General features: G+C 42.4%; 1 protein-coding gene across 7 annotated transcripts in view; it reads left to right on the forward strand.

The window, feature by feature from the left end:
- Nucleotides 1-6,901: 6,901 nt before the first annotated feature.
- The window catches only part of MATN2 (matrilin 2), a 101,370-nt gene continuing 83,377 nt past the window's right edge, over nt 6,902-24,894 (forward strand). For 2 of the 7 annotated variants that reach the window (XM_005291635.4, XM_065582161.1), the window contains exons 1-2: nt 6,902-7,364; nt 17,940-18,105. In XM_005291635.4, the coding sequence (XP_005291692.2) occupies nt 17,982-18,105 (124 nt within the window). In that variant the 5' untranslated portion in view covers nt 6,902-7,364; nt 17,940-17,981. Of the gene's footprint in view, nt 7,365-7,802; nt 7,938-15,409; nt 16,949-17,939; nt 18,106-24,894 lie in introns of those variants that run through there. The other 5 variants (XM_005291636.4, XM_065582160.1, XM_042845087.2 and 2 more) reach the window with 3 other exon arrangements.

Genomic DNA, 24,894 nt, shown 5'->3' on the forward strand with positions numbered 1-24,894 from the left:
CCACCATGAACAACTAATATTCATGAACAAAACTCCCTCAGTGGGAAAAAAATTAAAAAGCATTCTTGTTATTGTTTTTTAAATCACCATATCTGTTTGAAATCCCATCAGAGCTTGAAGGAACTAATGCTAAGCTTTTTTTACATTTAGGGCTCGATCTAATGTTCATTGATGCCAATGCAAACTCTTTAATTGAAATAAGCAATGGACCAGGCCCTAAAGAACGAGCGTAGTCTTGCTAGCCAAGCGAAGTGAGGCCCTCCGCTCAACTTGATGGTATTTCTCTGTTTGTCAGTAAGCAACAATATAGCTTTTGATTGCTGCATTCAATCAAGGAGCTTGGTCTACAGAAACAACAGTCAGTGGCGATTACCACACGGGCCCATTCGGTAAGAGCCGCTCAGGTGAGGGGACCCGGCTCTAGGCCTGGCAGAACCTTCAGGGAGCGGCAACCGTGGGTGAGGGCGCCCTTTCCTGGCACACAGCCCCTAGCTATCCCCCCTGAGCTACACCACTGCCTGCACCCTGAGCAGTTTTCAAACTTTTTGAGCTGAGCCCCACCCACACCTTTGATTTATAATTTTTGGTTGTGGCCCTCCCCCCAACCCAGACAGGCTGGGTAGCCTGCAGAGGTTAATTGGGGAATAGAGGTAGCGCTCCCTTCATGGGCCCCACTGTGCAGAGCTGGCTCTAGCACCTCTGGGCACTGCCCCCCTCCCAAATATAGAAGTCAAACTACACCTATGCTTACCAAGAATATATCAACATGTTATCTGAAGGTTCAAGTGGTGTATCTACATCTGAACACCCCAAAGCACAAATACAGCTACCTACTGAAGAAACAGTTTCTCCACAACCTAAAGGTAATTCCTGATGGTTGTTGGTCAAACTTTTCCCATTTATTGAAGTTACAAAAGATAGCTACTAATGCATCTCTTGCAAAAAACTTACAAAGAAGTAAAGCTTCCCACTGCTACAATTGGTAAAACTGGAGGAGCTTGGTTTGCCAGACTGATCAGCAAAGCCAGTGCTGACAAACTATATGAAAAGACTGCAAAACACCAAACCTCTGAACTGCATTGACATACAGAAAGCTGTATAAGCCAGGCATAACATGTGAAGCTTGAAAGCTTGTACTAAAGCCAATTTTAGAAGTACTTAATGAGGCTGTTAAGAATGCTGGAGACACAACACAGTTTATGCAATAAACATGGCCTTAGCAACATACTTCCTATGTAAGCAAGAAATACCACACACTACAAACTGGAGGTCTATATTAAGTGCATTGTCACTTATTATCCCTGAAGTTGGACACTGGTTCCAAACAAGACCAGCAAGTGGTCACTATCTTTCTGCAAGAAACTCAGCTGACTGGTTAGAAGCATGTGGTGCAACAGTGAAAGACTCCGCAGTCAAAAAAGTGAAGAACTCTCTCACCACATTCAAAAAATTCACATACATGGCTGATGAATGCACGGATGCAAATGGACATCAAGTATTAAGTCATTGCATACATTATCTTGATGTCAGTGGTAGGCCAGTAGATGCATTTCTAGATGTTCAGGTTGTAGAAGACACATCGGCTGCATCTGTGACAGCCCACATCTTAGAAAGAGTTAAATGCTTGTAAATTGGACACCAAACAGATGGCAGCTTGTGCATTTGATGGAGCTGCAAACTTCTCTGGAAGACATATCTTTCTCAGAGAAAAGTGTAACCCTAATCTCTCCTCTACACACTGCAGAGGCCATTTTAACTTATTTACCTGGAAAGATAATGGAGCAAATAATTAAGCAATCAATTTGCAAACACCTAGATGATAATAAAGTGATAAGTAACAGTAGGCATGGATTTGTCAAGAACAAATCATATCAAACCAACCTAATAGCTTTCTTTGATAGGATAACAAGCATTGTGGATGGGTGAAAGCTGTAGATGTGGTATATCTTGACTTTATTAAGGCTTTTGATACTGTCTCGCATGATCTTCTCAAACCAAACTAGGGAAATAGAACCTAGATGGAGCTACTATAAGGTGGGTGCATAACTGGTTGGAAAACCATTCCCAGAGAGTAGGTATCCGTGGTTCATAGTCAAGCTGGAAGGGCATATCAAGTGGGATCCCGCAGGGATTGGTCCTAGGTCCAGTTCTGTTCAATATCTTCATTAACGATTTAGATAGATAATGGCACAGAGAGTACACTTATAAAGTTTGCAGACAATACCAAGCTGGGAGGGATTGCAAGTGCTTTGGAGCATAGACGCCAACTTTCTTGGCACTGTTGGCTGCCCGCACCCCTCGCCCCTTTCTCCGCCCCTGGCCCCGCCCTGACTCCACCCCATCCCTGGCCCCGCCCCCATTCCAACCCCATCCGCAAAGTCCCTGCCCTAAATCGGCTGTGTCGCAGCGCAAACGCTGGGAGGAAGGGGGGAGGCGGAGGCAGAGGTAAGCTGGAGCAGGGGGGCGGGGCCACGGGCAGCTGTGTGCTCCAGCCCCAGAGCACCCACGGAGTTGGCGCCTACGCTTTGGAGGATAGGATGAAATTCAATAAGGATAAATGAAAAGTACTCCATTTAGAAAGCAACAATCAATTGCACACATACAAAATGGGAAATGACTGCCTAGGAAGGAGTACTGTGGAAAGGAATCTGGGAGTGATGGGTTGGATCACAGGAACCCTCTCGGGAGCTGCCACCCGATGTGCCAAGACTACTTCTACCCCTGCCAGCTCAGGGCCCCAGCACCCTGTCTTGCTGAGCCAGACACTCCCGTCTGCTCCAACAAAGACCCAGGGTCTGAATTACTTGCCCCAAAGCTGCAGGTTTACCTGAAAGCAGCTAACAGAAGTGTTCCTGTCTTTAACATTCAGATGTCCAACTCCCAATGGGGTCTAAACCCAAATAAATCCATTTTACCCTGTATAAAGCTTATACAGGGTAAACTCAAAAATTGTTCACCCTCTATAACACTGATAGAGAGATATGCACAGTTGTTTGCTCCCCCAGATATTAATACATACTCTAAGTTAATTAATAAGTAAAAAGTGATTTTATTTAATACAGAAAGTAGGATTTAAGTAGTTCCAAGTAGTAACAGACAGAACAAAGTAAGTCACCAAGCAAAATAAAATGCGCAAATCTATGTCTAATTAAACTGAATACAGATAATCTTATCCTCAGAGATGCTTCAGTAAGTTTTTTCCTCAGACTGGACACCTTCCAGGCCTGGGCACAATTCTTTCCCCTGGTACAGCTCTTGTTCCAGCTCAGGTGGTAGCTATGGGATTCTTCATGATGGCTCCTCTCCCCTTTATATATCTTTTGCATAAGGCGGGAATCCTTTGTCCCTCTCTGGGTTCCCAACCCCCCCACACCTTCTCAATGGAAAGACACCAGGTTAAAGATGGATTCCAGTTCAGGTGACATGATCACGTCACTGCAAGACTTCATTGCCCACTTGCCAGCACACACATATACAGGAAGACTTACAGGTAAAACACACCCATCTACAGACAATTAATCTGGTTAATGGGAGTCATCAAGATTCCAAACCACCATTAATGGCCCACACTTTGCATAATTACAAGAGGCCTCAAAGTTATATTTCATATTTCTAGTTTCAGATACAAGAGTGGTACATTTATACAAATAGGATAATTACACTTAGTAGATTATAAGCTTTGTAATAATACCTTACAAGAGACCTTTTGCATGAAGCATATTCCAGTTACATTATATTCACTTATTAGCATATTTTTATAAAACCATATAGACTGCAACGTCACAGGAGTCATAGAGGATCACAAGCTAAATATGAGTCAAGAGTGGAACACTTGCAAAAAAAGCAAATATCATTCTGGGATGTATTTGCAGGAGTGTTGTAAGCAAGACACAAGAAGTAATTCTTCTGCTCTACTCTGTGGTGATACAGTCTCAACTGGAGTATTGTGTCCAATTCTGTGTGCCACATTTCAGAAAAGATGTGTACAAATTGGAGAAAGTCCAGAGGAGAGCAACAAAAATGATTAAAGGTCTAAAAAACATGACCTATGAGGAAAAAGATTTGGGCTTGTTTAGCCTGAAGAAGAGAAGACTGAGTGGTGACATAACAGTTTTCAAGTACATAAAAGGTTGTTACAAGAAAGAGGGAGAAAAAATGTCCTTGTTAACCTCTGATGATAGGACAAAAAGCACTGGTCTTAAATTGCAGCAAGGGAGGTTTAGGTTGGACATTAGGAAAAACTTCCTGTCAGGGTAGTTAAGCACTGGAATAAATTGCCTAGGGAGGTTGTGGAATCTACGTCATTGGAGGTTTTTAAGAGCAGGTTAGACAATCACATTTCAGGGATACTTATAATACTGATACAGAATAATACTTAGTCCTGCCTTAAGTGCAGGGGACTGGACTAGAACAGTGGTTCTCAACCAGGGGCCCGGGGACCCCTGGGAGGCCGCAAGCAGGTTTCAGGGGGTCCGACAAGCATGGCTGGCATTAGACTTGCTAGGGCCCAGGGCAGAAAGCTGAAGTCCCGCCATGTGGGACTGTAGCCCGGGGCCCTGAACCCCACCCCCCAGGGCTGAAGCTGAAGCCTGAGCAACTTAGTTTCATGGTGCCCCCTATGGTGTGGAGCCCCAGGCAATTGCAATTCTTGCTACCCCCTAACACTGGCCCTGGCTTTTATACTCAGAAAAACAGTTGTGGCATGGCTGGGCCATGGAGTTTTTATAGCATGTTGGGGGTGGGGTGGGGGCTCAGAAAGAAAAAGGTTGAGAACCCCTGGACTAGAAGACCTCTCAAGGTCCCTTCTAGTCCTGTGATTCTCTATGATCTATTCAACTAGCACTAGTACAAGATGCAGAATCTTCAAAAGACATTTAAAAAGCCATACATTTAATGTCTTTTTTTCAACAAGAGTCCAAAAAAACCTGAATGTCTTGGAAAAAATAGAAGATACTTTGGGACTGAAGGTCAAATTAGTCCAACCTGGGAAAACCTGCTGGCTTTCTCATGAGTGATCCTTGGATGTTGTCTTAAAATTACTGCAACTGTTATTAGTGGCTTTGGAAAATATCTACCAAGATGGAATAGATCTAAGTAGTGAGGCTGGTGGACTACTTTTGCTACTACATTCAGAGAAGATAATCGCCATTCTCTCTCGTGTAAGTCTAGTGTTGAAACCACTTGGATCATTAAACAATGCCATCAAGGCATCTGCAATAGTAGTAGTTTGTCCAGCAATGGAAGCTACACTTGGATCAGAGAGCTGTCCATTGAAAACGTACTGGAAGAATCAAAGACTTCAGTCCAGAAGTTGACTAATGAAGGCACTTATATTGAATCCTTAAGTGAAGAGAACAAGAAGTGTTTGTTAAACCAGCTGAAAAAGTACACAGACTTGATTCTTACAAATCTACAACAGTGACAGTTGAGTGGAGTGAGGCACTATCAGCAATGGAGCTGCCATGTGATCAGGACAGAATAGAGAATTTGAACACAGAATGCAATATCATACAATGAATGAATGAATGAATGAAGATTTGACTTCAACTTCTTTTTTATCATCACCAGAGGCTCGACCTGATCTTTGTGCTGTTTCCTGGGATGAAAGAAGTAGGAATTCATTTCTTTCCCAGTCACAACAGCTATAGTTGAGTGTTAGTTTTTCATCCTGGAATAGAATTTTGTGTTCTGAAAGAAATTGCCTTCTGCCTGATCATGTGAATGAACTCATTAGCATATCAATTGAAGGAGTTGGAAGTACTGGACACACAAGAAGTTATCAAAGATGAATGCACTACATTCAAAAAGTTCATTAACAGAGCTGTGAAAAATTACAGCAAGAAACCAACAAGGATGTAGATGTAGTGCTTCATAGAAGGCTTGAGTATCCAACTTTAATTTGTATGATTATTTTAAAACATGAGTTAAATCTAATTAAATGGTCCTGAAACATTTTTCAGCTTTTACTATGGTGCCATACATCCCACCTTCGCCCTCATGGTCTCACCCCCCAGCCATCACCTCTCCTGTAAATTCAAACTCCCTTCCTCCCAAATTTCAATTCCTGGGGAAAATACTGGTACAAATAAATACTGATGGTAATGAAACAGAACTCAATAGTAACTGCTCAGAATTTATTTTTAAAGTGATGAGATTGATCAACTATTACTTTAAATGTTCACTTTTATTTTGTTGTTCCCTTTGGATAGAGGCAAGACTAAAGCCCCAGTGATTTGGCTCTCCCCTTCAGTTTGAGACTTACAGATGGTTTGTGCCCCATTTCTATAGATCAGGGTCTTGTCTTTTCTATTCTATTTGCCTCTGTCATTTGTTACTGGGTCTATCACAACAGCCAACTCTGAAAGAAAGATATTTCTTTTCATGTTTCCATGTTAGGGTCTCCCAGTTGTAGTCCCTGGGTGCAGAGTGATGCACTTAGGATCCATTTCCTTTGCATACCTTAGAGGCTGTGAGTTGTTTCTCCTACAAATCTTTCACTGAAAGTAGCTTTTATGATTAAAAACATGTGCCTACCCTTAAGTAACTGTTGAAAGCACAGACAAATTTTCTAAGTGTTTGAACTCAACAATTCATGTGTGCTTTTTGTAACCTAAAATTGCAGCGCTCTGCTTAGAGCTTCCTACCTGGTAGTGGTAGAATGGATAGCTTGCCCTCTTGCCAATTGGACGTGAGCCCCTTAGGCCCTCTGTGTGCCAGAAGGAAGAAATCACAAGTTATTTGGACTAACAAAGGTAGTGACTCAAGTCTTTTCTTGCATAACAAAGTTGTAGCTGTTGCTATAAAGCCCATGTCCAGATTTTTCCATCTAAGCAATTTATTATTTAGCAGGCTTCACTCCAGTGTTAACTAATAAACAATCCTTACCCCATCTGATCCCTTTACTTTACTAGGTCTGCAATCTGCTTCCCCTACAGAAACTCCCACAGCCTCCATGCAGACAGAGAAACCACGTCTGAGGGCAGGAAGACCGCATGATTCACTGGGGACGGTTTGCTTTGGCCCTAGAGGTGCTTCGTGTGGGGAATGGGATTTCCATTTCCCAACGTTTCCTTTGGTGGATTTCCCTGGCAAGGAATCACTAACTGCGCCGGCCTGGTGCCAATGGCTGACGCTCAGATCAGAGGCTGGGAGAAGAAGGATGCTGCTGATCCTGGACTGAACTTCTGGTGCCCGGGAAAACCAAACCGCTCCCAGTTTCCACGACGAGCTGAGGCTCCCTGCCCCGCTCCTGAGAGGAGATTCCCTGTGGCCGGGAAAGCCTCTCCTGCCTGGGATCGCAAGGAGCCGCGACAGGAACTCCCCCCACTCTGCTGTGCAGAAAGCACGTTCCTCAGCAGAGCCAGGTCTGAGACACGCAATAACGGGGTGGGGGTACGGCGGGGGGCGGAGGCATCTTCCAGGAGCCGAGCTGGCAGCTGCGCTAGCCCGGGGTCAAGCAGGGGAGCCCGGGGCCCTCCTGCAGGGGCGGCGGCCCCAGGGGCTCTCCCGGCACCCGCTGAGGGACTGGCTCTGGGAGCACGTTCGGCCGGGCCTCAGTTGGCCTCACGCGTGTCGGGGGCGGGGGGGGGGGGCAGTGTCTCCTTCCTCCCCCGGCCGGCACAAGGGTGTGGGGCTCTTCCCCCGCGGCGAGCCCGGGAGGAGATGAGCCGAGTCTAGCTTCGAAACCGGGCGCCCCCGCTCCCCCCGCCGCTTCCCAGCGAGGCACCCGCCCGCGCGTCCCCCCCGCCCCAGTCAGCCGAGCGCCCCCGCGTGCGCGCAGACAGAGCCGTCCTGGCCCCCGCCCACAGCGGCGGGCGGCTCTTCCCCGGCCTGCCGCGCTCCCCGGAGGGCGCTCGCCGGCTCTGTGCGGAGCGCCCCGGCTTTCGCCCTCAGCCTGCCCGGGCTCGCGGGCAGCAGCCGCCGGGCCAGCGCCGCAGGTAAGCGCCGTCTCTGCCCCGCTGCACCCTGACAGCACAACGCTCCGCGGGTAGAGCCCGGCTGCGCGGGGACCTGCGCGGCTCCCCCATGCCCTTCCCCGACAGGCACGAGCAAGCCTTGGGGCGCAGCGCCCCGCCAGAGCGCAGAGCTGCGGAGCCCGCTGGGCTACAGGTGTGGTTGGGTCAAAGCAGGGCTGGAACCGAACAGCTCCTGAGCGGGCGGGGATCGGGGCTTTTTGGGAGATCTAGCTCCCTGTCTGAAGTCTACAACCGCTACCCAGTTCCAGCGCTGGGGTTTGAGATGGACTCTCCAGATGCATAGCTGGGCTTGGCAGCATTATCTTGTATCGGTGCATACACCAGCTGGTGAAATAATAGTTCCCTTGAGGATACTTGAAATTTACAGAGGCAAAGAAAGAAAAATGCTGCTTGAGAACTTCTTAGAGTTGGATTTAAGGATATTTACTGTGTATCTTTTGACATGTGATGTGGACAATTTGTGTTGTAATGGTTATAAAGCTTTAGCTTTTTGAATCTCAACCTCTACTGTCATTAAATAACTATCTGCTTCTCCCAGCATCTGACACCTGCCCCTACTTTCCCACAACTGTGAAAATTTAAATGGATAAAAATAGAAAAAATGCTTAAAACCCAAACTTTGGGGCAATTGTGAACGTGTACATCAATAAAAACAGAAAAGAATGCTTAAAAATAAACATTGAGATTATCAACTGAAATTAGAAATAAAAGAAACCCTCACATTCTGTCAAACCTTTTTATAGAGGAGTCAAGAAGATTAATTGGTGCTTAGAGTTCTGGCTTGAAAGAGCTACCTGCCCTGCCTCTCTTATAGACAACCAAATCCTTGCTACTATTCTTAGGTACTATAGGGCAGTAAAAAATAGTCACACTGAATCCCCCATAGAGCCCACATCCCCACCTAGAGCCTACACCCCCAGCCAGAGCCCTCACCCCCGGACCCCAATCCTCTTCCCCAGCCCTGAGCCCCCTCCCACACTCCAAACCCTTCAGGCCCACCCCTCCCACATGAATTTTGTTGTGTGTCACACATCACCTCCGTATTGGTGAGAGATGCCTCTCCCCCAGGCCCAAACCTGCCATGTCTGGGGGAGAGGCGCCCCTCACCCGGCCCCAACCCAGCCCCAGACCTGCTGCCTCAGACCCAGAGCTGCTGCAGCCGGGAGAGGCGCCTCTCCCCTCCAGCCCAGGTGCTGCTGCGGGGAGTAAATGTGAAAACACCATTAGCAACCTCTGTTTTATATTTATAACTGTATTTTGTATGTAATGAAAGAGCTAATGTGTATGGGCCTCACTGCTTTCTCCTGCACAGTCTCAGAACAGCTCAATGGTGTGTCATAAACACTATACTGTAGCTAAAGGAGATACTCCTTTGAACGCAGGTGGTAGGGGCCTATGCTTTTGGAGTAGGAGAATCTGAGTTATGTCCCCAGTTTCCGCTGTAAAGTTCTGAGTGTCATGGTGCAGAGAATTATGACAACTATGAAGTCCTGAGTAGCCACAGATTTTTAAGTTCTAGTATTAACTGTGTTGTTTAATATTGAGGAGTGAAGAGGAGAGGAATGTATTTTACCAGAGCAGGCACATAAGTGTATTTCTTCATTGTTTTGTGCTGTCAAACAACTAACTGACACTCCTGCCACCACACAGATAGCTACAGTTCAGTGGTGGGTGAAGTGACTCCATATCCTATCCTATAGTCAATATGATTATGAATTATGTAAGACTAAGCGCCCAGTTCTATGGGGCCATTCACGTACTTCAGTATCTTATGTAACATTTAACATTTACGTTGGTCTTAGGTTTTGTAAAAACTTGTTTTTACTACTACTACTTACTGATGTAAATTTGGGGGCAAATTTGACCTCACAATAACTGTTTAATAGTTGCCCAAAAGTATATATGATATCTTACAGTTATATATTATCCTTAAACTCTTTACAAATGGCTCATCGCTGAATCGTGGCCACCTCTGGGGTAAAACATAGGAACTGTTTTGACAAGACAAAAAATAGTTCAGGAGAACACTGTAGCCAGTTGAAATGGCAGGGGAATATAAATTAAGTAGAATATATTTAGTTAATCTGGAAATTAGCCAGTTGATGATACTCTCTAGCCTCATGAAAATTGTTCTGGGATCTTCAGTGACCACAAATGGTCAGGATCTCAGTTTTAGAAGACTGCATTTCAGTATCATACTGACCCCTAACATGATGCTGGACATTAGGTTAGTGTTAACTCAGAGGGGAAGAATGCAACCTACTGATTTACAAAGCACTTTCTGAAGCATTTGGCTTTTCTTCTTAGGCCACCATTCAAGAAGTGAACAGGCCTGACTCTGTTTAGCTTGAGAGATTGGAAAAAAAATCATATGGGATTTGGTATGCCTGCCCTAATAAGGAACAGTAAAATAGAAGGCATAGTTTTAACAAATCCCAACACGTCTAGGGATAAGGAACTCTAATAATGGGCACAGTGAGACATGCATATGATTTTTCTATGAAAACTGAAATCTTTGAAACCGAAAACAGCTTTAATCATATTCCATACTATTTCCTTCAAACGTGTGTTTTAAAATCTAGATTTTTAAAATTTGGTTTTATATAATTGTGTGTATGTGGGTATATATATATATAGATTATAAAAAAATATTAAAACTAAATCTGATGTACTTCTATGTTAAGTTTTTAATAAAGAAAATACAACATTAGGCTGGTTATGTGAGGCTGCAATTAAGGCCCTCATCCTGCAGATATGCACATGCTTAACTACTTCTATAAGTAGTTCCATTGACTTCAGTAGGACTACTCATGAGTAAAGTATAATGCATGCTTAAGTGTGTGCAGGACTGAGGCCGAAGAATATAATAGTAAGGGATATTTTAGGCAGCTTATACAAACTAGAGGAAGACTAATCAGATATAAAGAATCTAGTATGATTGGTACACTCTACTCAGGTGAGGAGAAAACACCAACTGCCACTATTTCACATATAATCAGACCACTAATGACAGATTATTTTAATTGATAACGCATGCTCACAATTCAACTTTGTTTACATTATAAATAAGGAGTATCTGGAATGCACTACTTCATATCCTGAACATTTTGTTTTAGGCAGATGGTGGTGTTCAGTTCACCCTTTCTTCAACCTGACTTAGCAGCATAGGGGTCAGTATGGATAAGATAGCATGCCTGTTTTGTTTTTTTTAAATAGAGCCTTCAGTTTGTAACTAAGTAGCTGTACTTTAGGAGACAAAACTGAACAGCCAACTTGTATTATATGTCACATAATATGCACTTTACAAATATAGTGCCTTTTCAGAGTGGACAAAACTAAATTTCTCAGCACCACAGTGCTACTATTCTGGTAATTTTGAAACTCTGATGTCTAGAACAGATCCATAACCGGAGAGTGCAGATGTATCTGCCCCAAAAGAACAAGTTTAATGAAAAGATCTATTGTCCAAGCAGCAACTGAAGAAAAATAACAGGGAGATTGATGCTGTCATAAAATAAGAATCCCCCTTGGTAACTCTTGCTCAGTGGAAATTGTGAAGAGTGAACCATTCTATGGGTGTATTGCTTTCCAAGATCACTGTAAACTTTTATTATGGTAAATTTCTGAAATTCTTGAAATGATCATTAGTTGCTTTTAATAATGTTGTCAATATTAGCCACAATGATATTAATGGGGCCAGATATCACAGAGATGGGTGCATTAGAAATAACTAATAGATGCTATATTACTGTTTCTTATTTCATTAGAGATGTAGCAAATGAAGTGATATAAAATATAACTTGAAATGTATTCTCAAAGAAAATACACTTAACACTTTCACTAAGTTCATTAGATAATTAAATTGAGTGAGTGAGCAAGAAAGTGTTACTACGACATTTATATAGCACAATGACATTGCAATGTGGAAGCTGAAATGTTGAATATGTTATAATATGCTTTGTGTTTCTAAGGAATTCAAAAGGCTTTTTATTTTCATTTTACTTTTTTCTTAATATATCTTGTTTGTCAAAAATTGTAAGATAAGAAAACTAAATAATCCTTTTACATCAACAGTAAAAAGTAAATGGTAAATTTTTTAGTAGGTGCTGATTAGGGATGTAAAATATTAAATGGTTAACTGGTAAGTATTAGTCTGTTAACCCACCTGCGCGCAGGTCTCGATCCCGTTCTCCTGCCCCGGGCCGCGCCAGCTCGATCCCAGCCCATGGCTGACTGCAGCCCTGGGCTGGCCAGAGCAGCCCCGGGCCGGCCCTGGGAGCTTCACGGAGGGGTGACCAGCTGGGCAGGGAGAACGTGTTTAGGATGGGGAGGCAGGCAGGTGCTGCAAGCCCTGTCGTGGGGTAAAGTAGTCCCCGGCCTCCCTTTGTGCCACTGGAAGGAGTTCGGATGAGGAGGTGGATGGCGCCCTGGTTAGTGAAGAGAAGGGAAGCTGCTGCTGGGTTGGCCTGGAGCGTCTGTGGAGGCCGCATTGGGCCAAACTAGGTAGCTGGGGCCCCTCTCCCTTTAATCGATTAACCGATATTTTAATAGTTTAAACGGTTATCTTTTTAAATGATATTTACATCCCTAGTGCTGATAAAGGATCACTGAGGGGTTTTGGGAGGGGGGGGGGTGGCTGAACTATACAACTTATGGAGCTTATAATTGTTCTTCAGTGACTACACTGGTGAAGGTCTTGAGCTCTAACTATGAGCTACACTCAAATTATTCTAACATACAAATAAAATAGTAATGGGTTAGCAGATATTATTGGTAAGTCAAAAACTATTAGTAAGGATCTAGTAAGAGAACTAAGAGTTAAGAGGTTCTAAAAACTTTCCAAGTTTTTCTTTTACCACATGTAGTTTAAAATTAATTGTAATCAACTCAGACAAAATGAAAAGATATTTGGTGTAGGTTGACTGTGAGCTGCATGCACAATATTGCAACAGGCAATGTATTCAGATGTGTACTTGCTTACGTGCTTAGCTATGTTTATGATTTTTGTGTGTGTTAGACTATATAAGATGTTTAATAAAATTTGAATTCTTAAAAATTGCTACAAATAAAATCATTTTTTGTGTGATTGCTCATGTTGTTTCTGAGAAATTGCACTATAAAGTCCAGTTAATTCGATATAGTTACCAAGCATCAAAACTAAGAATATGGGGATTTGGTACTGTCACAGAACTAGTGGAACAGTTGCTCTGTGTTACTCTCCTGAATTACCACAAAATGTGTGATTGCTCATATTATTTTTGAGCCTCCTGTAGTCCAGCCCTACGGCTGGGCTGAGTTTGCCCAAAGTAAAGGAAGAAAACAGAAAGCAGTGGTTTCCTTTGACCTCAAAAAGTCAGTGGTTCAGTTGGGAGGGGTGTGATATGCCATTGTCTCCAGGACTCCCCATTAGAGGGTGCAGTGGGAAATGGGTAAACTGGGTTTGCCTTGTGGTTGGTCCAGTCTCCCAGATTGTTTGGGCTGAGTGGAGAGGAGGGACACATTACACCACTGGTGGTTCAGCTTGATACCCCACTTTAGTTCCTGTGTATAAACTCACCTCCTTATTAGCTTGCCCAATTTCTATAGTGATCATAAGACCAGTTGTGGGAAAGATATCTTGAAAGCTCTACATTTTCTGTCCTGGGGAGAGCTCCTTTTGGCTTTCTAAAGAGGATTTTCTGATACAGATACTTTGGTTGGCTCCTGTACTGAAGCAGCAATCCAGGGAGAAAGGAAGGTCTGCTGCAGAGGTCTCTGAGTGCCTTGCTGGTGTCCCCTAAGGTGAAGGAGGTGAGGAAGCAGTGAAGGCATAACTCCCTATAAGCTCCAATAGTATCAGCTAGAGCTACCAGAAAAACGCAGTCCTGTCTTCAGCTGACCCTTAGTCTCAGAATGTCCCACTGTTTCATTGGCGCTTAGAGTGCAGCATATTAGCCACAACTTTTTTATTGCTCATGTGATCAATATGGCATACTGTGGGGTTCATAGCTGCTGTTCCGGGATCCCTGTGGTCAGTCCGGAGCTCTTCCCTCACACTACATTCTCAGTAGAGAGGATATGCTATGAGAACAGTTGAAGCAGAGCTGGAGCAGGCATCAGAACTCCACAGCCCAAATAGAGATGTCCACTATTTCTAATGGTTTGCACAGTAGTGCCCATTGATTTTTAAGCATTCAAGTTGAAACTCCCCATGGAAGGAGCTAAAGGTGCCATGCTGTAACTGCATCCAGAGAATTGTGAAGTGTATTGTGTGGGTTAAAGCATTATCCTTAGCTGAAGCGCTAAGGTTTCCTTATGTGCCAGAGCAGCTGCAAAAAAGGAGATTATGCCCAGGCTCATGTTTCCAGGCCAGGTAGATATCCAGAGCCTTCAACTAGGGATTTCCCAGATAACTCATGGATTGAATCAGTGAGACATCTGAGGCAGAGTGACAGAGGTGCAAGATAACTGCTTCTGGGGGAAGGGAGAAGTTCCTTTTCTTGAGTTTCTGAAAGTGATTGTTGCTTGTGTGCTGTATTCATAGATTTTTAAAATCAAAAGGGACTATTATGATCATCTAGTCTGACCTCCTGCATAGTACAGGCCCACCAAGTGAATCTTGAATTGAGTCCGTAACTCCTGGTTTAGTGATAGCTTATATTTTAGAAATATAAGCTATCTTCATTTAAAGATTTCAAGTGATAGAGAATCTACGACATCCTTAGTCTGAATTTACCTAACCAGCTTCCAGTCGCTAGATGTTGTTGTGCCTTTGTCTCCTAGATTGAAGAGCCCTCTACTGTATATAATCCCAATATACTTATAGACCATGATCGAGTTGCCTCTTATTCTTCTTTTTGTTAAGATAAACAGATGGAGCTTCTTTAATCTTTCTCACTGTAAGGCAAGATTTCCAGCTCTTGAAACATTTTTGTACCTCTTTGCTGAACCCTTTCCAATTTGTCAACATCCTTTTTATGCTAGATACACTGATCATAATATCTCCCTACTTCTACTCAATATTTCCCTGCTTATGCATCTGAAGATCACATTTGTTCCCTTTAGCCATCACATCACTCTGGTAGCTCATGTTTAAATGGTTATCCACCATGATCCCTAAGACAAACTTTTCAAAAGCACCTAAGTCCTATTTTCAAAAGTCACTTATTAATCTAGGAGCCTAAATCCCATTGACTTTCAATGACACTTAGGCTCCAATTTTCAAAAGTTCCTAAATCTTTTTGAATCAGTGCTTTCCAAACAATAGTCCATCATCCTATAAGTGTTACCTATGTTCTTGGTTCCCACGAACATCTCCTTGCATGTTGTTTGAGTAAGCCCAGTTGACCATGTAATGCAGAGGGCTCTATAGAACTGACCTGTCATTATTTATCACTCCGACAATTTTTGTCATCTGCAAACTTTAACAACAATGATTTTATATTTTTTTCCAGGCCACTAATAAAAGATATTGAATAGTATTGTGCCAAGTGTAAGTTTGTCTCATCTCTGTTCAAGGAAACAAATTACAGTAAGGAAATACCTGAGTCTGCCTCACTAATTTCTACTTCAGAGGGAAAACTGGCCTGCAAGGCCCCAAATTCTGCTGCTACCAAGAGAAGGGGCCACACTTGCACCCCATTCTCTGCATTAGGGGCCTGGTATGAAAACAGTTGAAGGGGAGTTGGGGCAGGCACCAAAACACCACATCCCCAATAGAGAGATCCACTGCTTCTAAGGCCTGTTGCATGGCTGCTGGTCAGAAGCTGAATCTGGTTGCAGTGGAGTGGGGCCTACACAAGGACAGATCATGAGTGGACGATGGGCCATAACATGAATAACCACATTGCTGGCTCTCTGCTCTTCAGAGGTACAGATTTAGCGCCCTATCCTATATGGTACTGTGCACCTCCTGTGAGGTGCTGCTGAACATCCATTGATTCCAAATACTTACTCAAAGCCTCACAGAATTGGGACCCTTAGTTTGCTAGCTCCTGGGATAGGACTGGAGCCCTATATGATTCTGCATGTCAGGTTTGGGGCTCATGTACTAAATAAAACATTTCTAGTATCTTATAAAGCATTGTTTAGATCAGGGGTCGGCAACGTTTGGCATGCGGCTTGCCGACCCCTGGTTTAGATGATAATTGTCATTAAAAAGTGCTTATGAGATTTAATGTTGCCTGTGAAATTTGCCAGCTTGTTCCTCCATGTGGCTGAGACTTCTCCTTACCCGTTACCAAATCCTTGCCATTTTTCATAGGACTCTTTTCTCATATAGCCACCTCCTGAGTAAACTAAATCCATTTTTTCTGCACTGATATCACCATGCCAGCTACCAATGCAAGGCTCCTTGGTGGTGAAGTATGGGTAGCCAGCAGTAGGTGTTGGGGGGTGATTCCTGGGATGTGTTACCTCACCTCTCAACTTCTTTCCTCATGCGTTCTGAACTGGATGCCCCTCAGGTTGTAAGAACCATTGACCACAGCATCATGTTTGGATGGTGGAGGTGGTTGGCCAAAAAGGGGGAGGGCTGGTGATGACAATATATGGAATTTCAGACAGTTTTGAGGTGACAGTGTGATTGAGACAAGGCAGTGTACTGAATCCGCTTCTCTTCATCCTAGTTATGGAGTTAATGAGCAGGAAAACCAAGCCTGTGGAGACTCAGGAAAAACTAATATATGGTGATGACTTGGTCCTTTTGGCTGACACCTTATTTACTAATTACTTTTTGCTATCAGAGCAGATGTCTGTGTTTTAAGGCCATGGTTTGAAGGTAATCACAAAGAATACTGAAATTATGAAAGTAGGGGAGGTGGAAGAAGAGCTGCTGATTTGAAGTTTCAGGAGAGAAGTTGAATCAGAAGACAGAATTTGTGTACTTGGGAAGCACATTTAGTGCCATCAGAGAGATCTGGAGAATTGAAAAGAGGAATCAATGTGCATGGGCAGCAGTGAAAAAGATGCCAGGAGTTCTGTGGGACTGGCAAGTAAGTAACAAACTGAAAGGAAAAATGTATGCTGTGTGTGTTTGCCCATGCCTGCTCTATGGTTTGGAAATTGTGGGTCTTACGGAGATGGAAGAAAAGAAGATGATACAGGTAGTAGAAAATAATATACTGAGGAGAATAAGTGCACAGGGAAGAGAAACTTGTGACTCTGTGATAGGCTGGAGAGTGCATGTTTGAAGTGGGCTGGACTTGTGATAAGAATGGGAAAAGAATGATCAGGAAGAGGACAGCAAGAAAGGACATGGAAGACTGAGGATACTATGGAAAGACACTGTCAACAGTAAGTTTGAAGAGAAACGGACTGGAACTCTGATCTTCAAATCTGTGCCATGGAACAGTAGTGGCAAAAAAATTCTCAGGAACCTCCGGCCCTGTGTAAACGGGAAAAGGAGTTGAGAAGTGAAGTGTGAAAGGTGCAGCCAATTGAGCTTTTTTCTTGAAATTCATATGTGTGTGGGTGTGTGTCTTCCTTCCACCAAATCCATGGCAACTCTTCACAAGCATATTTTTTGAGAGTTTACTAGCACTAGATGGTATAAGGTGACAATTTATTTTTAGAAAATACACTCCACCGACTGAAAGTTCAGGGTTTTCAACAGGGTGGTGCTTTGTTTTTAGCTATTTCAAACCTACTTATAGTAAGTGGTAGGATCACAGAGTGAAAGTCCCTTTTCTAGACTTCCATCAATTTGCTTCTTGTGAATGACCTAGGAGTAGATCTGTTAACAATGTCAACTATGAAGGTCATCTATTTATACCAGTCTCATAAAGGCCAAACTGTAGTTTGCTAACGTGAATTACTTAATTATGTCGACCCGTCTTTTGATGGATATGAGAGTTGTTCTAAACCAGTGTGTCTGGGTGTGGTAGAAGGGGGGAAGTGAGGGCAGGGTGGCTGCCATAAGCACAGCATAAGTACACATAGTTTGTGTAATCAAAGAGTTCATTTCATTTCTTTTCTTTGTCACAGTTTTGCATCCCTGATTGTCCATCTTGCTTTTTCTTCACGAAAATGAAGAAAATGATTACATGCTTCCTACTGCTGTTTGGACAAACTCTACTTTTCAGTGCCTCCGCCAGGGAGAGACATCTTCCACCCGCATTTTCAAGCCAAAGAAATGGTGCTAACCCACAAGGTACTTTACTCACAAACTGTAAATGCATGGCTTATTGGCCAGATGCTGGCTGGGATAATTATAGTAAAAGGGAGTCTGCCATCTGCAGGGGGGAATGAGAGAGATTTTGACTTACCGGTTTGTTGTTGGGAGAAGGAGTTTGCTATCAATCTGCTAGACCGATGTAATTTATTTCTAACTGGTGTGTGTTTTCTCCAAATAAATGTGTGATATGGAACTATTGCATTGGAGAGAGACCCTGTCTTACCTGTTTAGAGAGAGGATGTTTATATGAGATCCTGTCACAGCTGTCTGACCACTGCACTTTTTAGCAAGTTCTAGCTGTGCATGTGTTTGCTGGGATGAGGGAATTTGTATCAAATTTAATCAACAGCTGATGAAAATGGACCTTATTGGTCTCCTATTTAGACACTCAAAGATAATCCCTTCATTTTCATCATGTTGATTTTCTTCAAATGGGTAGAGATTTCCCCTGCTGTGCTGAAAAGCTGTGGAGGAGACTAACATTTAGCTAGTGGCTGGAATATATAGAGCTGCCCAGTACATTTTGGTTGATCATGGATCCCACTTCATAAGATAGTGGTCTGGTCAGCTTTTTGGAAGTCATGAATTAGTCAGGGTCATGTTCCACTACTCACAATCTAATATAATTGAGTGGATGAATTACAAATATGCCATAGTAGAGAGCCACGGGAATTGACTTTACAATTAAGGTTGCATTTTGATTCTCTCTTAAAATAGGACTAAAATCCTTGTATTTTATATTTTATTAGTGAATTTAGACTCCAGATTTGGTACAATAATTCTTCTGAGGACAACTAATTTTTCGATGTGACTTTTCATTGTTCCCTTTTGCAAAAGAAACATTTTAAACTGTTCATTCTGAAATTTTGCCCATTTTTCCCCTTTGGGTTCTAACAACTACATATTTACAAACTCCAAGCCCTCCCTCCCATGCATGATGGTAATATTGTGGATATAGGTCACGTCTGAAACTCCAGAATTAAACACAGATTTATTCCTTTAATTCATGATAACCTAACTGAATTTCACCAAATTTAGCTAATGGAATTGCTCAGATCTATTAGCTACTTCAGTTTTTTATGCTGCCAGCCTCTCTTTCAACTAGGCAGTCTTTAGCTCCAACCTAAATCCCTCATTACCCCCAACACACACATCCCCATTTATCCTTCCTGGGTCCACCATGTAGCATGACCTTAATGAATCAAGGGGGTGTGATTGGACACTTAGAAGAGGTGTTCAGAAGCATGAGGAAGAAGTGGGTGTTTGAGTTTGGTTGTGGGCTGGAGTGGCAGAAGAGAAAGGAGCACCTGAGTTTTGTCAGAGTGGAGATATTTTCCAATGAGCCACCTGGGGTTGTGGACTATAGACACATTACTTGTTGGGATTGTTTCTTGTTAGCACTGATTTGTGCTTTCCAAAATGTGTCTAATTTATGAACACCAAAGAAATACCCATATTTTATACTAGATGAAACTTTAGTACTGTCTGAATCTTACTTGTATGGGATAGAAAAACAGGGCTTCTTTGAAATCTAGAAACTATTAAGTGAATTTAGAGAAACAACAGTTAGTTAAACCCTGAAATAAATGACTATATGTTGTATGGGTCACAGAGCTATTGAATTCTAGGTGGGGGACTCAATTAATTGTAATGTGATGTAGGAACCAAAGGGTCTGATTCCAGGTTTCATGTATATTCATGGGCTAGACCAGAAAATGCCTTGCATTTCCTCCATTAATGAATGCCTTGTAAAAGTTCCCTGAACAGGAGCTGCTATAATTTGTATCTTGCCCATGCCAAATGGCATAGTGAACCAGAGTTTCCTGAAGAAGCATAGCCCACAAAATTGCTCTGACATTTGAAAGGAGGAAGAAATGTATTTACTTAAATAATTTGATTTGTGTAAAGAACTTATCCTTACAGTATTAGCTGCTTTTACAGGAATTAAAATATACAAACACAAATATTTAAAAAAAATCTAAAAAATCCCACATAATGAAATGAGAATCTTCTTGGACTATTAGAATCCTTGTATGTTCTATTGATGCACTATCTTGATGAAGACGATGGCTTATTTATTGAAGGATTAAGCTCTCTTAGGCTGACTGCATAGGAAACATCAGCTGTTATTTAAAGTTGCTATTTTATCTTTATGACTTCATAGAAAATCGTGCTTAGGAGTCTGGGTCAGTGAAACATGTTTGGTTGGGTTTTAATCTCTGTTGTGCCTTATCCCTGCCATTTTGACAGGTTGATAAAAATCTAGACTTAATGAAAAACAGTAAGTATAAAATGCTATCACATAGACATCATAAGAAAAGACTTGTAATTGTATAAGGCAAGAACTTTCTTCTGATGATCCATGATACTTTGTTAGGTCTAATAGAAGAAGTGAGTTTAAGGCGGGCTTTAGAAGGAATGACCTCTGGTGTTTAACTTGTTTTTTGGTTCACCCCAATCTTTCTCCTACATTTCAGAGTATTTTTGTTTTGTTTTGTGGCTGCTTACTTTGCCCCACTTATCTTTAACAAATATTATTATTATTATTTATTAATAATAATACTAATTTTCCTTTTAAAGATTTGAAATACATTTTGTTTGCAAAGGCTAAGTAGCAATAATGTTATTGGAATTCACTCTGGGGAAATTATGCTAAGCATGCTGGATTACTATAAATTGGTTTAATTTCAAGCTTCCTCCCCCGCCCCCTAAAGTTATCCTGTATTCCTAGCTATCAAACTACTTCAGTTCCAATTCACTTCCTTTGTAGCACTTTTTCTTTAAAGTTTCTTACAACAGAATAATTATAACAAATAGTAAGTTATTTTTACTGAGCTGATTAAGAATAGATGTGTGTGTATGCATGAGTGTGTTTGTGTATATATAATAAATGAAATATTTACACTGACCTAACTTCAGAAAAGTGGCTGTTGCTATAAAAAGTGTTATTGGTTATGTATATGAACTTCTCTCTTAATGTTTAATCTATGAGCGCTCTCTCTCTCTATATATATATATATAAAAAGAGAGAGAGAGAGTCATGTAAAACCTTGCAGGCTGAGGGAAGGAAGATAGGATGGCTCAGGGAACGGGTAATTATAACATACAAGTATTGTAGCAGGATGAGTAGAGCCCCATGTATTTTGCATATGTGAAATATCCCAAAATAAAATGAAAAACTCGCCCCTCGGTGGAGGCTCCTGCTGCTCCTGTCCTCCGGGGCTGGGCCTGACTCCCTGCTCCCGCATTGCAACCTGGCACACGGGGTCACAGTGCTGCTCAGGTTTGGCTTGGCTCCCCCTGACAGGACCCAATTCCCCCCTGGGTCTCCCACCCCGAAGGGAGCAGGATTATTGGGGGGTTGAGGTTCAGAAGAGGAGGGAGAATATATAAGGGGTGATGGGGCACCCTAGGGATATAGATGTGGGGACTGGGATGGCTGCAGAAAGAAGCAGTAAGGGTTGGGAAGATTTGTCCCATAGGCTTTGTCTCTCTGAGTGGGATGCAGAAGAGGGGGTTATTTGAGGGCTGCAGTATTGGGTACATTTCAATGAGCTGTCTGGGGTATTGTGGGATGGGTAACTGTAGTGGGGTTGGTGAGTGTCTCAAGGTGTAGAATAATGAATAATGCTTAGTAAAATGATGTAGTATAGATAAATAAGGTTTATATACTGTTTTTATTTATATACGGTCATTTGAGGTATTTTATTAATGTAAATGTAATAAAAAGAAATGAAACAACATTTTAAAGAAATAAGAAAATTCCCCAAAATAAAATGAAAATTTATAAAAACTAAAAAGATTTTCATGTGGCTCTGAGGAAGAGAGACACAAGAAAACATGGTTCCTTATCTCCCTCATCTTGCATTTGGTCCAGAAAACTGCTTAGCATGGCCTTCTTTTCTTTTCTTTTTGAGGGGAAGTGGTGTGGGACAAGAACACCCCGTCACCCTAGGAGTGGGGCAAGGGCATGGTAGCCCTGCAGTTAAAGTCGATATGGCTGCCCTCAGCCTCACGGCTGCATGGCCTAAGGGTCGGTTTCAGTAGGACTCCCCTAGGCTGCAGGGCAGCACGGCCCAATGGCCAGCGTCAGTAGGAGGGGGTTTGATGGGCCGCCCCCCCAAAGGGGGCAGCTGGGGTAGGGGGACCCAGGCCTTCCCTGCTCCACTGAGTCCCAGCCCAGAGCCCTGGTAGTGGCGAATTGGTTCGCCACTAAGTCGGCTGAGAATCCGCCTGCACCATGCCGACTGCTGCAGGGACACTGGCTAGTCCCTCCCTGGGCTATTTCCTACTGTGACTCCTGCAGTTGAAGTTGGAGTGTCTTCGGTGTCTCTGGGCTACTCGGCAAACGACTGCAATCTCCCTGGGCATCCGCAGATACCTAGGCGCCTGCCTGGGTCTTGGTGTCTCCTGCTGTCCAGGATCCCGGCTGCTCCTCGGCTGGAGCCGGCAAGGTGCATCCTTCCTCCTCTGCAGTCAGCCCAGGCTGAGCTAGGCTGCTCTCTTTAATATTGCAGCAGCAGCTGGAGCATGCCCAGCTGGGTCGAGGGGGGCGTGGCTTCCGCTGCTAAGAATGCTGCCTTAACCCCTTCCGCTGTAGTGCAGGGCAAGTACACCCCGTCACAGGAGGGTTGAGATTTTATGTATTGATATTTTCAGCCATTGACAATAAGACATTACAATTACATTCATATCTTAATACAGAATTAACAGCATGAAGCAACCTATTATATGTTGATCATATCTTGTTATCTTGTTACCATTTCCACCCCCTTTTTCCCCAAAATTATTTAAATACAACCTTAACATGTTGGGTGTGTTGGGTGGGTGTGATCATTCATATTAATTTTTGTCTTTGGGGGGGGGAAGCTGAATGTTTTCTGAGGATGGAGGGAGCCTCAAGGAAATAGAGAGAAAGGAAAACTGAGGGGGAGGAGGGATTATCCTCTCCGTATATTCTTTTTGACTATCCTGTAAGTATATGATTACTGTGTCTATATCAAAGCATCTAAAATATTTCAATATTTTATTGTAATTTTTCCTGTGTGAAGTACACTGTTACTTTTATCCATTTTTTTTGTGAGTTTGGCACTGTTTTCACAAAATTTGTTAAGCCTTCCATTACAGTATAGTCTATTAATATTATTTTCCAGTGACCTACGCTAGGAATTGTTGCTTGGGTCCACATATTTAAGATTGCTGCTTTTGCTATAAAGAGCAAGAATAGGAGTAGTTTGCTTATTCCCAATAGGAAAGTTTTTAACAGGCCCTAATAGAAATGTCTTTAAATCCTGTTAGAGTTCTATCTCTAATTTTTTTTATATCTCTCAGGATGGTTTTCCAAAATTTTTGTACCATCCAGAAGTCCCATATCATGTATATGAAAGAGGGTCTGGCTGTTTTGCATTTCATACAGATATCTGAGGCAATATTATATGTTTTATTATATAGAGGTAGATGAACATATGTTCTGTAAACTAAAAAGTGCTGCACTTGCACTATTTGGTTAGTAGTAAAGCCAATATTTATCATCTGCATTATCCCATTCCATTCTTTTACTTTTATTTCATATTTACAAGCTGCACTCCTTGACTTAATAGCTTTATCCAGATTGTCCTTTAAAAACATAATCATGAGGTTATACATTCTAGATACTACCTTGATTGCTACTTCAAACCTATGTATGAAATTTCCTAATACAGATAGTTTTGTTGGTTCCTTTCTTCTCTGAAAGTGTTTTCTCAGGTTGCATATAAACCTAGGTTGCACATTGTCTCTCTCTCTCTCTTTTAAATACATCCGCTACATCTGTTTGTTTTTAGGATTGTCCATCCCTAAAGAAATCCTACCACTTATCATAGCGACATTTGCCCCAACATCTAAAAACTTCCTTATTCATATGGGGTTTGAAAGCACTATTATTTTTATTTTAGATATTATTGAGATCCGCTCCTTTTGTTAGGTCAAGTGCTTCACCTACACCCAATTATTAAGTGCACTTTTAAGTAATGGGTGATATTTCATGGTTACCAGGATTTTTAAATTCACCTAATACAAGTACTGTAGTGCAATCTCTATCATGAAAGTTGAAATTACAAATGTAGAATTATGTACCAAAAAAAACCTGCATTCAAAAATAAAACAATGTAAAATTTTAAAGCCTACAAGGTTTACATCACCTGAAAGTGAGAACAGGCATTCGCATGGCACTGTTGTAGCCAGCGTTGCAAGATATTTATGTGCCAGATGCACTAAAGGTTCATATGTCCCTTCATGCTTCAACCACCATTCCAGGGGACATGCGACCATGCTGATAACAGGATCTGCTCGATAACAATCCAAAGCACTGTGGACCAATGCATGTTCATTTTCATTATCTGAGTCAGATGCTACCCGCAGAAGGATGATTTTCTTTTTTGGTGGTTCGGGTTCTGTAGTTTCCGCATTGGAGTGTTGCTCTTTTAGACTCCATCTTTTGCCAATAACTTTCCATGCACTTGAGCTGAATGTATAGAAGGAGACTGTGACATCACTTCTTTGTCTTCAATCCTGTTCTTCACCTCTGGACTGTGATTTTCTAACAAAAGGAAGCTTTGAACAAAGGACTGATGACCCCCAGTCCCTTTGGGTGAACCAGAGGGCTTTTTTGCAAGCTAGCAGATTTACCATCACTGCTATGAACCTGAGCTACAGACTCTGAAATCACTTGTAATGTATATGATTCCTTTAACCATTTAATAACTTTTTTTCCTTTTCTTTTTTATT

Source organism: Chrysemys picta, chromosome 2 (assembly GCF_011386835.1).
Source record: "Chrysemys picta bellii isolate R12L10 chromosome 2, ASM1138683v2, whole genome shotgun sequence".
NCBI lineage: Eukaryota > Metazoa > Chordata > Testudines > Emydidae > Chrysemys > Chrysemys picta.